General features: G+C 34.8%; 1 protein-coding gene across 4 annotated transcripts; it reads left to right on the forward strand.

The window, feature by feature from the left end:
* Positions 1-1,266: 1,266 nt before the first annotated feature.
* LOC121389951 (glycosyltransferase 1 domain-containing protein 1-like) lies at positions 1,267-16,053 on the forward strand. Of its 4 annotated transcripts, XM_041521632.1 has the most exons (12): positions 1,267-1,364; positions 4,720-4,819; positions 5,349-5,497; positions 6,881-6,998; positions 7,610-7,661; positions 8,172-8,211; positions 8,719-8,874; positions 9,510-9,559; positions 11,928-11,974; positions 13,633-13,753; positions 14,416-14,514; positions 15,353-16,053. In XM_041521632.1, the coding sequence occupies exons 2-12, from the start codon at positions 4,743-4,745 to the stop codon at positions 15,503-15,505; spliced, it is 1,062 nt and encodes a 353-aa protein (XP_041377566.1). In that variant the 5' UTR covers positions 1,267-1,364; positions 4,720-4,742; the 3' UTR covers positions 15,506-16,053. The 4 variants fall into 4 exon arrangements, with proteins under 4 accessions (XP_041377566.1, XP_041377575.1, XP_041377559.1 ...); XM_041521641.1 differs by lacking the exon at positions 5,349-5,497; XM_041521625.1 differs by lacking the exon at positions 1,267-1,364 and having other exon boundaries at positions 4,596-4,819.
* Positions 16,054-17,366: the final 1,313 nt, after the last annotated feature.

The raw sequence follows: 17,366 nt of genomic DNA on the forward strand, positions 1-17,366 counted from the left end.
TTCATCAGGGAAATTTTAAAACTAAACTAAAAGAAGTCAAACCATCCTGCATGAAAACATGGATTGAATAAAATCCTGAATAGGCGAAAATTTGAATCAAAGAGGGATATATGACTTTTAAAGGAGGCTTCTGACTTTTTCTTTATATAACATATTTTATCTCAAGCCCCCTTGCTACTTTAGAGGAGAGGTGCCAGCAACACAGAAGGATTTTCTATTCGTATATATATATATATATATATATATATATATATATATATATATACACACACACACACACACAAATTGCAAAACGAGTCTCCCATGGGTTGCCCTGCCAACCAGCCATGTTCTTTTAAGGACAGAACCGACACGATCACAAATTATCAAGCTCTTTTAAGGGCTCAATTCGGGGCAACCTAGGGAGACACCCAACGACGGCCACCAATAGGCTAGGTTCCAATAACGAGTTACCTCGGTATACTTAGTTAAAAAACCCCACATGTAGCTCGCTTTTTTTTACCTTTTGGTGAACCGTACAAAAACGCGCCAAAATTCCTTCATGAACATTGCGCCATATTTCCTTCTTGACTCAATCCTGCAGGATATTCAAATTCAATAGCACAAAAATTACCCCCGTCCGCTACCGACCCCGTTCGGGCTGCCTGTGCTCTCTTGCACTTGCCAGCGCGTGCGGCCCCCTCTCCCACCCACCCCAATCTTTTTCATGTCCTGGACGGAGGCGCCGGATGAGACTGGCACCTGCGCTCATGACAAACGTGCGCTACAACAGCTTGTTCTGAATGTGCACGTAAAACCCTATGACCTAACCTATAAGAAATATTAAGTTTTATCTAAAATTATTTGCCAAGGAGTCCATTGTTCATCAAGTTCTTTAAAATGACAATTTTTATAAAATATATACTAGTACTTTTCAATATCTAATTTCTTACTAAAAATTTTGAAAACTACATCTTTCTTTAATCCATGTTTTTGTATTTTCATCCTGTATATATAGTATTTAATATTAACAATAAACCAGTTTATAAGTGTATTTATATTACTGTTATCAAGCGATTTAACAATTCACAGTACTATTGCAATAGTACTATCACCATTGCAGTACTATCACAATAGTAGTTTAACTATCGCAGTACTATTGCATTGGTAAAACTGACCGAGATAGTCACACCTACTGTTGACGTAAACTACAGAGGTGTTGAGCACTACGGTTCCCTCAAAATAGTTTATGGAGGAAAATATGTTTAGCAACAAATGAGTTATGGCCGCGGCCAATCGCAGTTACCTGCGTGAAAATCGAAAAAAAAATTCTAATTCAGCAAATGTGTAAAAACAAATCTGATTAAATTGTTGATGATATTTGGGTTAGTAAAAGAATCATTTTACGATTATAAATTTGAGGAATTCAAAACATTCCATAACAAACAAGGAGTCAAAATGTAGAAAGAAATGTTTCACTTCAATTTAAAATGTTCAGTGTTGAATGTTTTAACATTTAATTTTAAGCATATTTTAAAGGGACATTCCTGAGTTTGCTGCAATTTGTAAGATGTTATCGACTAACAGAGACTTTTTAATGACTGTAATTACATCTCAAATATATTTTTCTGCATAAAATATTAGTAGATGTATATTAAATGTGTTCCTGATCGTTCTAATGTTTGTACTATTGTCCGAACCAAATTGTTAACAACTACGAAAAATTACTCTCCTACCTTTAATTGCCGTTAGATTTCCTCCAAAGTTTGTCCAGACAGAAATCGCAAAAAAAACACTACAAATATACAGATTCCCCACACGAGACTGCAATGATGTCGCCGATATCGTCTTTGCTGAGATTGCATACGGAAAAATACATGCAGTTTTCTGCCGTCTGCCATGGGTTTTTTTTTATGGAATGCTCTTCAAGAGGGGTGAAAGCCTCCAAAGTATGTGACACAATTAATATAAAATCAATGATCTCTAGTGGTATCATTTAAAAAAAAAAAAAAAAAAATAATATGACGTCAGCGCGTTTGCTTTTATATCATAACATGTTATGACGTTGTTAGATTAAATCCTATCCTTTCACCCCTCTTGAAGAATATTCCATAAAAAGTCAAAATGGCAGCTGATACAAAATTACATGCTTTTTTCCCTATACGCTCTCAGCGAAGTCGATATAGGTGACATAGTTATCATCTGGTATGTGGAATCTGTGTCATTGTAATGGGTTTTTTCAAGATTTCTGTCTGGACAAACGGCAATTAAAGGTAGGAGAGTAATTTTTCGTAGTTGTTAACAATTTGGTTCGGACAATAAGTTAAATTTCAGTTTTATTTCCTAAAATAAATTTGGCTTTGGGCTTCTTACAAATATTAAGACGATCAGAGACACATTGAATATACAGCCACTGATATTCTAAACAAGAAAATATATTTAATATGTAAGTTTAATCGTAGGAATATTTTATTAGTCGGAAACATCTTTCATTTGTTCAATGCAGTAAACTCAGGAATGTCCCTTTAAATATATAGCTATTTGGTGTCTATGGGTATTTCGACACATGGGATATAGAGAATTGGCGTTAACCACATGGGCTACTATGAAAAAAAAGCAGCAATGGGTTGTTTTAATTCATAAGATAAACCTTGACAAAGTGACACTGACAGAGGTTATTTTGATGACCTTGGTATCTGTCATTTTATATTGTAAACTGATGGCGAGTGTGTTTTGTATTGTGATTGGTTAAAAACATTCTTTTTCCGGAATCAAATGAAAATAACACCCAGAAAGCTAATGACTTCATTAGAAAGTGATGTCAGCAGTTGGAACAAGCCAAAAATTACATTTGCGGAATCAAATAGACAATCACACCCGCAAGTCTAAAAACGGCATATGAGTATCTCCTAATGCATTTTCCCATAGACATTACAGCACATCCATTTTCCTAAGCCTCTCTTCCACTGACGTACATCAGAACAGTATTTCATACAAACCATCATTCTGTTTGAGTGTAGGTTATGCAAGTTTTTAAAGTTTACACAAACTACCATTCAGCTACACAATAGTTCATCAAAATAAACATCTCCAGCACAATATTTATTGCTGTGCCATCGGAGGTCCAATAAATGTCAGAATGTTAAAAAATGGATTGTAGATGTTTACCTTGGTGAACTACTACACAGTGCACAGTGAACAGTGTTCAAAATAAAACTCAAGTTTGTCCTAAGGCCAAAAAAAAGAAGAAGTTTGTTTCAGGTAACATGGCCAAAAAAAGTAGGGTAGGTAGGTAGGATTTTTTTTTTTTTTTTTTTTTTTTCAGTTCAAAGAAAGGTTACCCTACCTTAAATGTGTTTGCCAGAGAAAAACTCAGTCTCAAGATGAAAGACATGAAGGCAAGCTGTCTGAAAAATCTTAATTTACTCTTTGCAGCCAGAGAGAAATAAAAACAATCTCACTGTCAATGTCAGTTTTAAGTTTCCCATGCCATTTTCAAAAGACAGGAAAACAAAAAAAGTTCAAACTATTCCTTTCACCAATAAAAGTCAGTAGATGACTGCACAGAAACTTCAGTTTTGTCCAGTTTTATCAGAGGATGACTGCACAAATTTTTCCAAGTTGGTCAATAGATGTTTGCACAAAAAGTTCACAGATTTATCCAGTCAGTAGATGACTGCACAAAAACTTCACAGATTTGTCCAACTTGTATTGGAAATAACAAAACAAGACTAATTTTGTGTGCAATTTACAAATCAATCTGCTTAGAAATGAATAACTTGTAAATTCCATAGTAATAAAAAAGGCATTCCTAGTCCGAGTACACTGACTGTAAGAGAGCTAGACGGACATTTGGACATAAATAATGAGAGCGTGTTTATGTTCAAATGTCCGTCTAGCTTTCTTACAGTCAGAGTACTCGGGCTAAGGCGTTCCCTGTGGGACGGACTTATAGTTTTAATGTTTATTAGTCTATTGAACGGACCCATGCTAAAATCACCCAAATTAATTTATTCCCAATTAACTGAAACACTGAAATAAATGTGAACTGTTTAACGTTTGTGGCTATTCTTGAATAATCCGTTTATTTAATTATTACCCATGCTCAGCAGTTGATAGGCCTATCTACATCACTGGCGTAGGAAGCGGGGAAGGGGGTACTTTGTAGCAGCATCGATGGTTTATATATTAATTTTATACGTGTGTGTGCCCACCCACCCCACTTTTTGGTATCTTCCTACAGGCTACACCCGTGTAAGCAAGCAAAACTACATCAATGGTTGTCCAGTGGACAAGTCAAAATGTTCATTTGTCCTTGCACTTGAATAAAACAAACCACTTATTTGGACAAGTGAAAATATTGGTAGACAAGTAGATTTCTAGATCTATGACTACATACTTGTCTTGTAGACTAGTGAAAATGTCTGCTTATTTCTATCACTGATGAACCATTACACATTCTGAAAATAAAAGTTGCAAACTTTTGAAGATACCTGCCCAATAGTTTCAAAACAATTGGTTTCACAACTTTTAGATAATTCACAAGTAAACATTTTTTTTTTTTTAAAACAAGTAAATTTTCTTGGAACAGGGTGGGGGTTACCCCCCAACACCCATGCACACACACCTGATTTGCATTATTAAAACTATAAATGACAAATAGTGCATATTAAATGGAAGTGAGGTGGAAGATAATATTGATATCAGATTTTTTAACAAAGCTGTTTTATGTCATTGAAGGTCTCAGATGGACAGAGTTTGAAATGCCACATGTAGTTATTGTGGTCCCATCACTGAAGAGTACAAAGAATGGAAACTTTTATACAGTCGACAGGATTGGGTAAAATGTTGTGCATCAAAAGAAAACTATTTAAAAATACCCCCAAAAACAAAACATTCTGCTTAAACAATGTATCAGGCATCATAATAAACATACTGCCTGGTAACCTATGTACATGTTACCATAACAATAGGCCTGGTAACCCATAGGTTATAACAACATTTAATCATCGGCTTTTGTATGTCAAACATTTGGTAATTAGACTCTTAGTCATCAGACGAAACCTGCTACATTTTTCCATTAGCAGCAAGGGATCATTTATATGCAATACTATCAGAAAAAGAGTTCATACATACATTTTTTTTAACTTTTTGTCTTGATGGGGTGAATGGTCAGACATAATTTAAAAAAAACTACTAAACAGCCAACCTACCCTACCTACCAATTGTTTTAGCCTGGCTTTTTTTCTCTCCAAGGAACATTCTTTGTGTTAACATATCAGAAAAATTGGTCTATGCTTTTAAGTAGATTTATAAACTACAAAGAACAATTTTGCTGATTGTTTGAACCTTTACTCTTTTATTTTTAGAAATTACTTAACAGATAATGGATACACCTGTCTATTGGTTGATCCCAAATCATTTTCTTCAAAGGAAGAATTTCAACTTTTTGTTGAAACTGAAGGAGTTGATCTGGTATTTGGGATACATGCCTATAAATCTGGATGTATTTTTCAAGGTAAAGAAGTCGTGCTTACATATATACATGTATATAAGTGTAAGAATCAAAATATGCTAATGTGTAATTATCAATATTTGATGTATAACTAGCATGTGTGTGTGTAAATATGAATCTACTTCTAACAGTATACTTTTAGATGTCAGACATTTGGTAATGTAGTCTTCAGAGGAAACCCAGATCAATCCTCAGTAGATCCATTTGCAGTTTGAGCTATTTTCCGTTCCAACCATTGGTCCACAACTGGTTTATCAAAGGCTGTGGTATGTACTGTCCTGTCTGGGAAAGTGCACATAAAAGACCCCTTGCTGCTTATCTGAAAGAGTAGCCTATGTGGCGGCAGCAGGTTTCCTCTAAAGAAATATTTCAGAATGACCATATGTTTGACGTCCAATAGCCGATGATAAGATGAAAATCAATGTGCTCTAGAGGCGTCGTTAAATAAAACAAACTTTACTTTTTTCAGATGAAAGCCGCTACATTTTTCTGTTAGCATACACTTTCTCACAGACAGAACTTAACATACTATGTCCTTTAATATGCCAGTAACGAGGCACTGGTAGCGATGGAAGAAAAACAACTGGGTCAACCAAGGAGGTTTGATCCTGCAACCCAAGCATCTCGATTCAGCACTACTGACAGCTAAATCCTGTCCCTGCAGTGTATATGAATGTGTAACTAGCTATGTATGTCAAGTGTGGAACTAATATTGCATGAAGCGATGTAAATGTATGTTAAGATGTGTGATATATTGTTGTATAAGCAAGATATCTTTTCTTCAATAATGTTTGGAAAGATTCATATATTTGTGTCCATTGTTATTCAACATCCATGGGTACATAGTTTTCTTAATTGGTCTTTTTTTTATCAATTTCTATTTTAATTCTTATCAGTCTTTGACAGTTAAGGGAAGTGATCACTTGTGCTCTCCTCCATACTCACATGAAAAGTTTTAGGAGAGTGAAACATTGATCACCTAAAAGTAAAAAGTTTAGTAAAATTTTATTGAAACTTTGTGTGAGTGCTTTCTTAGCTTAATTTCTGGAGAATGAACTTTAGCTCGCTTTCTTTCTTTCTTTTAAATTATTTTTGTGCTTATGTCCAATTAAGGTTCAAGCACACTCTCCTGGGTTCACATCTCAGCTATCTGGTCTGTCTGTCTAGGACAGTGGGTTAGTTGTTAGTTGTTAGTGAGAGAGAAGAGGGTATAGTGGTCTTCCACTTAACCATTAAGTTGTTAAAACTCGCTCTGGGTGGGAGCCAGTACCAGGCTGCGAACCCTGTACCTACCAGCCTTTAGTCCGATGGCCTAACCACAACACCACCGAGGCAGGTAGCTCGCATTGATTTTGCTCATGGTAGTATTTTCTTTTTATTCTGTAGATGCAGGATCAGGTATTTCGGTGCCGTATATACTGATGCTGGGTGGTACTGATATCAATGAGTACTCGAAGGACCCAGCTCAACTAGAGGTGATGACAAAAGCTGTTGACGGTGCCAGGTACAAATATATTTTGCAGTTTGTCAACTCTTGATTTATTAATTCTCCAGGTATTGAGATTTCGCTCATTGCTTATGAATGGATCAGTGCTAGCTAGAGTGGGAAAGTGCATACAAAAGACTTCTTATTTATTTTTATTTATTTTAATAGATTGTAATGAGACGGTATCTAGACTATAAGTTGGGAAGTGTAAAAAAAAATTAAAAAAAATCTAATATCAGGTTTTCCCTAGCTGAACTAAAAAGCCACTTTTTAAACTAAAAATATTTTTTCTTTATTTTTCCTAGAAATGGCCAAAGATAAGATGATAATACTACGGTACTGTACTAAGAGATGCCTGTATGTCTTCCATAGTGGTAGCAACATTGTACAAATGTACAAATCCTTAAACTACATTTATTTGATTGGTAAAAAACTAAATTCATAAAAAAATGCACAAACACATTGGACCATGCTTATTATTTTTGGATATGGGCCACAAACCGACTTATTCCTAGAGGCCATGGCAATGAGATCATTAAGTACAAATATTTATTATATTGAATATACCTGAGTAATGGTGATTAGAATGATAAAACTGTTGATGATAATTTATGTGTTTTTATTTTCAGACATCTTGTTGTTTTTGGCACAACAATGCTTTTAAAAACTAAGGAATTATGGGTAAGGTATTAACCATGGATTATACTTTTCAAGTTAAACAAATAGAATGATGTTTGCTTGGAGAAAATCCTTATATCACCCCATCTCACAATGACAGTTATATTGGATACAGTTAGGAGTTGTCATAAAATTTAATACACAAGAGTTACCGGTACATTAAAAAAAAAAAAAGATGATTGCTCAGAGAAAATCCGTATATAACCCCATATCACAATGACAAATACATTGAATACAATTAGGAGCTGCCATGAAATTTAACACACAAAACGTCTTTTTTTATACAATTCAATAGGCCGTATATTATAACACTGACAATTTTGAGAGCATATTTACTCCACTTTATAAGCTCTTTGTTTGTGTTTATAATATCCAAACTGCCTACCACCTCTGGGTGCATACATTATGGATGCCCTGTTAACATGATCATTATTAATGTTAATTTGTTTTATTTATTGTGTTAATTCTTACAAACTTGATAATAATCTAATGATTGTAGTGTTTATATTGCAGCCATGCTATCCAAGTGAACATATCAAGGAAATAAAACAAGGTCTGTTGTGTTTCGTTAAGTTACTAAACTTGTGTCATTGTGTATTGAATAGTAGAGAACATTTTATAAGCTTGAGAAATAACAGAACATTGGGTTTGGTTTCCTGTATTTGGAAATTTTAGCTGTTACTCTTTTAATAAGTATTTTATTATTATTTCATTTTACTTTTTTAAATTATATTTTATACATGTATGTGTATTGAGAAATAATGAAACATTGGCTGTCAAATAAAGTGTGGCAAGCTTTTTAAGACTTCCAGTTAAGGAGAAAGGAATCAGTAGCTCTCACATGATTGAAATAGGACACCCATGATTCATTTGAAGAGTTTTGATTGACTGTTGAGATATTCGGGCCCGTACATTGCACTGGACTGGGGTAGGCTGGGAAATGTCATAGGTCAGATCAGATTAAGTATTCATGAAAAGAAAAAACAATCCAAGTTTTCTTCATACATAGGCTATAATACATAAATAATAAATCTGTTTAATGTTTTTTACATTTTTAAAGCTGTGATTGTCAAGCCGTCCTTGTTTAGTCTGTTTGACTACTTGACGTCGAACCATCTGATCAAAACATCTGCGTCGTCCACTCTCAAGATATTTCTGCTGGTTGGTGGAGTACGACCAGTCAAAGACCCGGTGTATCTTTTTGATATTTTTTCTGGTACGCCTAATAGAGAATACTCAACTCGCTACTCGGCAATACCGTTTATCTTGCACAAGTGAATTGACGTGGTCCTTTCCAAGCCTTTGGTGAAGGAAGGACAACATCAGTTCATGAGTGCAAGATAAACAGTACTGCCAAGTAGCAAGTTGGGTGTTCTGTTTTTTACCCATTTTCAATATGATTCATTTTATGGAAGATTTTTGAACGATACTGTTGTTGAAAATAAGTTTTTAAGTTGAGAACAAGAGACAGCCTTGTATCATATTGGCTGTAACGTACGTATCGCTGATGACGTAAGTTAGTCGTTGACATGACTGCCTCCATGGAAACTATTTTTACACACAATTAACTGCCTATAGTGAAGCACTGTTTATGCTGTCAAAATGTTTCTAGGGGAAGAAATGAGTTTTTTCTTTTCCTAGGAAAAGATCATTTTTCTTTGCCCATGTCTCTCTGCCCATATGGGTAATAAAATTATATAATATAGCAGGAGGCATTTTAATTATTATCAGTTTTCTGTAACGTTTTTCTTTGAGTATACTTGGTTTAAATAAAATATTATCTTGTGGAAAACCAAATTGCTGTACAATAAAAAAAAAAAAAAATAATCACTGATGTTTTTCATGTTGTAGAATGGCACAAACAAGATGATTCAGTTTTCTTAATTGTTGTTGGACCTAAGGTATGTGGATTCGTTTTTGTATTTGTCTTTAATCAGTAGTTTTATGTAGCCATCGCCATCATAAAAATGATGTAATCTAGATATTTATGGGAGTCCATCACATAATCTTACACTTTCGACCCAAAATCTGAGATTGACAGAAGCATGGAATCTTTGCTAAATTTGTAGCCTGCCAGTTGTGGTGCACTGGTTGGAGCAGGAAAAATCAAACAGCTCTATCAAGGACAGTCGATTCTGAGACTTGTCACACGTTAAGCATGTGCTCTACTACTGGTCTTTAGGACGTTCTCAACACTAAGGCATATTTTTTACTGTTAGAGACGTTTTTGATAACTGAAATCATACTTTACTTAGATTTTATTGTTTAGATTATCCATTTCGGTACATTCGAAGTGTTTTTGTCATCCTGGTGTTTTTAATATCACAAAATGCATTTCTCATATTTTTAAGAGAGGTAACAGTTATGGAGTCGAGTATTAGTCTATGTTTAGAGGGTATATCTTACTTCACTCAATTGTAACTTTACCCAAATGTGTTACATGTTTGTAGATTAACTAAACTTAGTCTTCATTTTCATGGGCTGCAACTAGGGTATGTCCCTTTAATCTATATAATCATTAATATACTGTAATCTTATAAATTTAGCATGCTCAACATGAAGTTATGAAATTTATACACACACATTTTTTTCAGGTAAAAATAAGCAGTGTGGTAACTCATATATATGTTGCCATAAAATATAGGCAAATAGGCTTCCATTTTTGTAGGGGGGGGGGGGGGGGGATTGATTGATTGATTTTTTCCCAAATTAACCAAAAGTTTATTCATATTAGCATTGCTGCCAAACAGCTCTATAGGGTTGCAAACAAATCGCCATACATGTTTTCTAACTAATATTGTGGGTAGAATAATGAAAATACATGGTGAAGAGTGTTCAGGTCAGCTAATTTTACTAGAATATCTCTATTGCTTTTGCACGAATTTGAAGATTTTCTCCAGGACTGGGGGGAGGGGGGGGGGAGCAGTTGCCCCCCTACCCCCTGTCTTGTACACTTATGACATTGTCGCTTATAGGTTATGACACGTACATTTATAAACCGTACAATTCACATTGTTATTTTTATTTTAAAAAATCCCTTCAAAGACACAAAAACATGTTTCTATTCATTCACACCACTGTTCTTGTACATGTATGTGTATTTTATATTCGAATAACACTCCAGTGATACAAATGTATGTGGTGTGGTTTTTGTTTGATATGACTTTGTGGAGAATGAAGTACCGTTTTCAATTGTTTTGAAATGTGGTAACCTGGTATTGTGGTAACTGGAACAACTGTTCTCCACTTATTGCGATGGCTGATTTTTTATTGCAACTATGCATTGCAGATATCAATGGTACATGGAAATTACATGTTGTGAACAAGTGCTAATAACATGCTATATTATTTGTAGAATCATATACCTATAGTCCATCCCGTCCTTCTATAAAAATGATTTTTGTAAATAATTTCAGTTTGGGTTGACGTAAGAAGAAAAGTAAGTGTTTTGGAAATAACAAAATTGTACTAATTTTGTGTGCATTTGAGAAAATAATCAGCTTAGAAATAAATAACATGTAGTAAATTCCATACTATGAAAAAAGGTGTTCCCTGTGGGATGGACTATAGAAATACATTTCTTTTACTTTTAATATGTATTGTTAGCTTGACCTCTCACTTCCAAGCCATATAGGAGCTTACTCCCAAACCATATTATATAGGAGAATAGAAAGAATGATTTACAAGTCATGTGAACTGGATACCTTTGACACATCCCAAGACTCTTGCCATGGTTTCCAATGCCATATAACCGTAAAAAAAATGTGTTGAGTGTGTCGTTAAATAAAACAGTTCCTTAATGTTCAGATAAAGTAGAACTTCGGAGGAAGGGGACTGATGCATTACTGTGAATTTATTGAAATTTATATTCATTGGCGTATCCAGAGGGGGATCACATAGGTCCTGTGATTCTCACCCCCCCCCCCCCCCCCACACACACACACACACACTCATTTAATGTGTCCTTTTCAGTGATATTTTTTGTTGTTTTTTAAATTCATCATTCACAATATACAATATTAATTTTTCCAGAAAACGCGTCTCTGAGTATGTTTATTTAAAAATTTTCCAGGGAGCATATCCCCGGACTTGTCTATAAATCTCACTCCATTTAGAATCTCATCTCATTTGCCATCAGCAAACCAAAACTTGTCCTTTTTAGAATTTGGTGATTCGATCCCTGAAATTAATTTTATTACACATTTTTTGATGTAATATTATATACAGTGTTTATATTGCTAAGACATGATTATTTTCCTATTCCATCAGGTTGATTTGCAGTATTGTGAAGAGGTGTTTAGTCCTGCTGTAGACAGGTATATAATTATCATGTAAATAGAGGAGACAACTATGTTCTGTCCAGACCCATAACCAGCCATACATACTATAGTTGAAAGCCCTCTAAACCGGAATTTCCTAAAAACCTAAAAGTATTCATGGCATCAGTACAGAACAGAACCTCTCTAAACCAGATACCCGTAAAACTGGACTCCTTTTTTTTTTTTTGTCCACGGGTGTTCAGTTTAGAGGGGTTTCACTGTATATACGTGTTTCTGAATTAAATTTTCAGGATTAAAAAAAAACTTCATGCATATACAAATTTTATTGCTATCAGTAGACCTGGTTGTATTTGACCATTTCTGATGTTATGTTGCGTGGCCGGTCTAGGATCGATCACCGTCAGTGGACCCATTGGGCTATTTCTCGTTCCAGCCAGTGCTCCACAACTGGTGCAACAAAGATCATGGTATGTACTACCCTGTCTGTGGGATGATGCATATTAAAGATCCTTGCTGCTAATTGAAAAGAGTAGCCCATATAGTGGGGACAGCGGGTTTCCTCTCTCAATATCTGTGGTGTCCTTAACTATATGTTTCGACACATATAACCGTAAATAAAATGTGTTGACTGCATTGTTAAATAAATCATTTCCTTCCTTCCTTCATTTCCGATGTTAAATCTGGTTTTACTGTACAAACTGAGTTTTACTAGTTATGATAAAACAGAATCAAATATATTGTCCATTTTCCAAAAGTTATAAATTGTATATACAACTGTATTTATTAATGTGATGGAATCTAGCTTAGTTGGGCTTTGATCGTAGGATCGAACCCCTCAGTGGACCCATACTCTGATTTAAAAAACCCAAAAACATTCCTGTCCCAACCATGGCCCCACAATTGGTATAGCATATGCCATGATATGTGCTGTTCTGTCTGTGGAGAAGTACATATATAAGAGATCCATTGCTGCTAATGGCAAAATGTAGTGGATTTCGTCTGAAGACCATAATATGTCATAGTTATCAAAGGTTTGACATCCGATAGTTAAAGGGACAGACCCTAGTTTCAGCCCATGAAAATTAACACTCAGTTTAGTTAATTTACAAACCTGTAACACATTTGGATAAAGTTACAATTGAGTGAAACATGAGTCTGTGACTTTTAAATGGTGAAATACGCTCTAAAAATAGAATAAAACTCAACTCGATAACTGTTTCTTCTCAGACGCACGTGCGTTTTTAAAAATATGAGAAATGCATTTTGTGATATTAAAAACACCCAGATGACCAAAAACACTTCGAAAGTACGGAAATGGATAATCTAAACAATAAATTCTAAGTAAAGTATGATTTCAGTTATCAAAAACGGCTCTTACAGTAAAAAATATACCTTACTTTTTAAAAACTAGGATATGTCCCTTTAATGATTAATAAATCAATGTACTCTAGTGGTTAAACAGAACAAACATCAATTTTAAATTAGATTAGTAAAGTCAGGTTTATCAGCCTTGGTGAAATAATGAATATTCACTGAAAAAACGTGTGATTTATCAGATTTAAAAACCATTTCTATATACAGGTATTAAACATTTTGTGATATAAGCAGTGACATTTAAAATTAGTTTTGTTTCAAGATATACCACTTCAACTTCTTTTATAGAAACTTAATTGTTTTTATTGTGTACATTGCAGTGCCTATGGAGTCATCTATATCTCTGAGTTACCTCTTGCTGATGTACATGCCGCAATAAAAGAAAGCTTTGCATTGGTCAACTCGTCTAAGAGTGAAGGCATGTCATTGGCTATTTTAGAGGTTAGTGATGCATGTGTTAGTGATACATCTCATTAATTTAACATATGGTACAAGTTTACTACTTGGTAACATTATTTACAGTGTTCTCTCCAGTATTCAGGAAAGGGATGGAAGGAATCGGTAGAGCTGGTTCCATTTATAGGATGGGATGGTACCTAAGATTTGCAGGGTACAAGTACTTCGAAAATGTCTTGTAAACGACGATGAACCTGAGTACTCTGGTAGTTCAAGATGATGGCATGACTTGTGATTTTGGATGGCAGCCTAAATAAACAGATGGCGGATATTACTATCGCTGCCAATGGATGGTGGGCGTATTGGAAATTAGTCTTAAGAGATGGTGGGTCCGCCATTGCTTATCACATGTAGCAAGACTCCTGATTTAGCAGATAAAACTACTTTCAGAGGACCCCCTTCTCCCTCCCCTGAAATTGCATTTTGGGAAAAAAAGAAAATTTTACAGTTAAGTTAGAATAATTTGTTATAAATTGTGAAAACTATATATGTAACTTGTGATTAATTATTACTCCCCTTTTCAGCTATTATAATTAAAATAGGAGAAACTTTCATATTTTTTGTTTATAAAACATATAGGATTTTACACATACTGACCTCTCAACAAGTATAAATAAGCATATCACTTTTTGTTTTAATTTCAACAGGCAATGAAATTGAAGACTTTGGTGTTTGTACGTGATATTCCTGGCAACCACGATTTAGTTGAAGATGGCTACAATGGAATTGTTTTTAATACCCCATTTGTAAGTTGTCGCAAACTATGCTTATAGAATGTATTATTAATATTATTGCATGACGTTAGCACTGTATACATATATACAGTATCGGTATTGTCAGGTATTGTGTTACAGTATATTATCAAGTCATCATTATTAGACCCCTACTGGTCCAGCTGGAGGGGACTGTAGATTTTATCCCCATCCTTCGGTCTGTCGGTCTGTCCGTCCTTTTCTACCACATATAGTTTTCCGGATGTTTTTTTCACAATGCCTTGAGATATGGAGTTGAAATTTTGTGTATAGCTTTACCATTTACTGTTACATGGCGATTTATCCATTTCTGACAGAGTTATGGCCCTTGAATTTAGGAGATATGGAAATTTGTTTTTCAGACTTTGGCTCCAGACATTGAGCTCAAATTTTATTTATAGCTTTATCATGTTCTGTAATAGATTACGTGTAACTTTTATGGCAATGTACCCATTTTTCACAGAGTTATGGTCCTTGAACTTAGAGATACGAAGATTTGTTGGGGCCCAGTTGGGGACATGTATTGCTTTAGCAGTACTCTTAGAATGCTTGTTAAACCTTACAATTAACATTTTACAATATTAAAAATATGTGTCGTTGTCGTTTTAGCAATATTTGGTATATACAGTGAAACCTTTAAACCAGACCCTTGGTAAACCAGAATTCCCTCAAAACCAAAAGTTTTTCACAATTTCCCTTTTTAACTATCAGTACAGACCAGAACCTCTCTAAGATGAGTACCCCTTAAACCCAGACTTCTTACTTAGTCCCATGGATGTCCAGTTTAGAAGAGTTTCACTGTATAATACTTTATTGGTTTTCGTTCTTTCAGGAGTTCCATCAAAAAGCTTTGTCAGTTCTGAACAATCCCGACCATAGGAAAAAGCTCATATCACAGGGATTTGAGTACGTCACCAAGAACCATAACCCAGACGATGAACAGCAGGCCTATTTGTCTTTTGTCCACGAAAGTTTGCAGTGCTGAAACAATAATTAAAAAAAGAATCACAATCCCAGGAAGGTATATGGACTCACTGAAAAGATAGGGAAACAGAAAAGGCAAGCAAAATGAAACTGTGACACACGAACTATATATAGATGTATACTCCGGTACTTTGATTTTAATCATCTAGCTGTAAAATGTAGAGAGAGACCTATCTCAGGTGTTTTAGGCCAAAATTAATTACTTATACTCATCTGCCAAAAGACTGCTGAAAAAGAGACTCACCTGCCAAAATACTGATAAAGGTAACTAAGAGAGGATGGAGTGCAGTTGGTGCGTATGCACCACAGTCCATATTAGCTTCACTATAAGAAAAAAAGACAGATGTACACAGATGTGATGTTTTTGAACTTTTTGTGTGTGTAAAATTATTTTCACATAGTAAATTGATTTGAGATGCAGGAAATTGATCTTGATTTAGGAAAATTTTATTTAAAATTTGTTTTGTTTAACGACACCACTAGAGCACCTTGATTTATTAATCATCAGCTATTGGATGTCAAACATATGGTCATTTTGACACAGTCATAGAGAGGAAACTGCTACATTTTTTCCATTAGTAGCAAGTGGTCTTTTATATGCACCATCCCATAGACAGGATAGCACATACCACGGCCTTTGATATACCAGTCGTGTTTCACTAGCTGGAATGAGAAATAGCCGAATGGGCCCACTGACTGAGATCGATACATTCAAGTATATATGGTTAAAGTTTGTTTAATGACACCACTTAGCTGTGGTCTGATTTTTTACCAACGGGGATCAATCCCAAACCGACTGCTCATCAAGCGAGCGCTTTACCACTGGGCTACGGCCCACCCCTGCATCAAGCGAGCGCTTTACCACTGGGTTTCGTCCCGCCCCTTTATTTAGGAATGCATGTAATATAGAGGTTTCATCTTTTTTACAGACCTTTTTAGCTTTTTTCTAAAAAAAATGTGTATCACATCCCTGGATGTACATTTTAAATATTCTTGATCCACTTCAAAAAAATAAATAAATAAAAGACATCCCATATTTAGAAATTGTGCCCATGACCTTGATATGCCGAGTATATAGCAATTGATTGAATATTCAAATAACATTCCGTTCATTTGTCTTTTAATGTTAGTAAAAGTTACACTTGAAATATTAAATTACAGTTGACATATTGCTATCACGAACACTATTTAAGTGTGTCTTATGTGTATGTGTATTGATAATCACAGTTTATATTGCTATGGCCATGGATATTTTTACAAATAGATATATGGTTGCTATGTTTTCAGATAGACAACATATGGTTGCTACGTTTTCAGATGGACAACATATTGTTGCTACGTTTTCAGATAGACAACATATTGTTGCTATGTTTTCAGATAGACAACATATGGTTGCTACATTTTCAGATAGACAACGTATTGTTGCTACGTTTTCAGAGAGACAACATATGGTTGCTACGTTTTCAGATAGACAACATATTGTTGCTACGTTTTCAGATAGACAACATATGGTTGCTACGTTTTCAGATAGACAACATATGGTTGCTACGTTTTCAGATAGACAACATATGGTTGCTGTTTGTTGAACAATTTTAAAAGTAAAATTTAGTCTTTTTCAGTCTTTGCCAGGAAAAAAACTAAATTCCCTGGTTGAGAGTAGGAGGGAGGTGTGGCAGCCCCACAATCAGACCATATCTTATATGATTTCAACTTAAATTAGTTAACATCGAAGTTTCTTCTGATTTATAGACATAAAGGTGAACAATTTGGTTTCAGTGTTGATTTTATTATGTGTTATTTGGTGTATGGGGTACGTTACATTGTGAAATATTATGACCATCTGTAACTGTAATAACTGTATC

This window comes from Gigantopelta aegis, chromosome 3, assembly GCF_016097555.1.
Source record: "Gigantopelta aegis isolate Gae_Host chromosome 3, Gae_host_genome, whole genome shotgun sequence".
NCBI lineage: Eukaryota > Metazoa > Mollusca > Gastropoda > Neomphalida > Peltospiridae > Gigantopelta > Gigantopelta aegis.

What these genes read in the sequence shown, in the direction of transcription:
- LOC121389951 (XM_041521625.1), top strand. Translation starts at nt 4,653, where the DNA reads ATGGAAGTGAGGTGGAAGATAATATTGATATCAGATTTTTTAACAAAG. An exon ending in TCTTTTTGATATTTTTTCTG is followed by an intron (nt 8,875 to 9,509) that starts GTACGCCTAATA and finishes TTCATGTTGTAG; the next exon opens with AATGGCACAAACAAGATGAT. An exon ending in TGTCATTGGCTATTTTAGAG is followed by an intron (nt 13,754 to 14,415) that starts GTTAGTGATGCA and finishes TAATTTCAACAG; the next exon opens with GCAATGAAATTGAAGACTTT.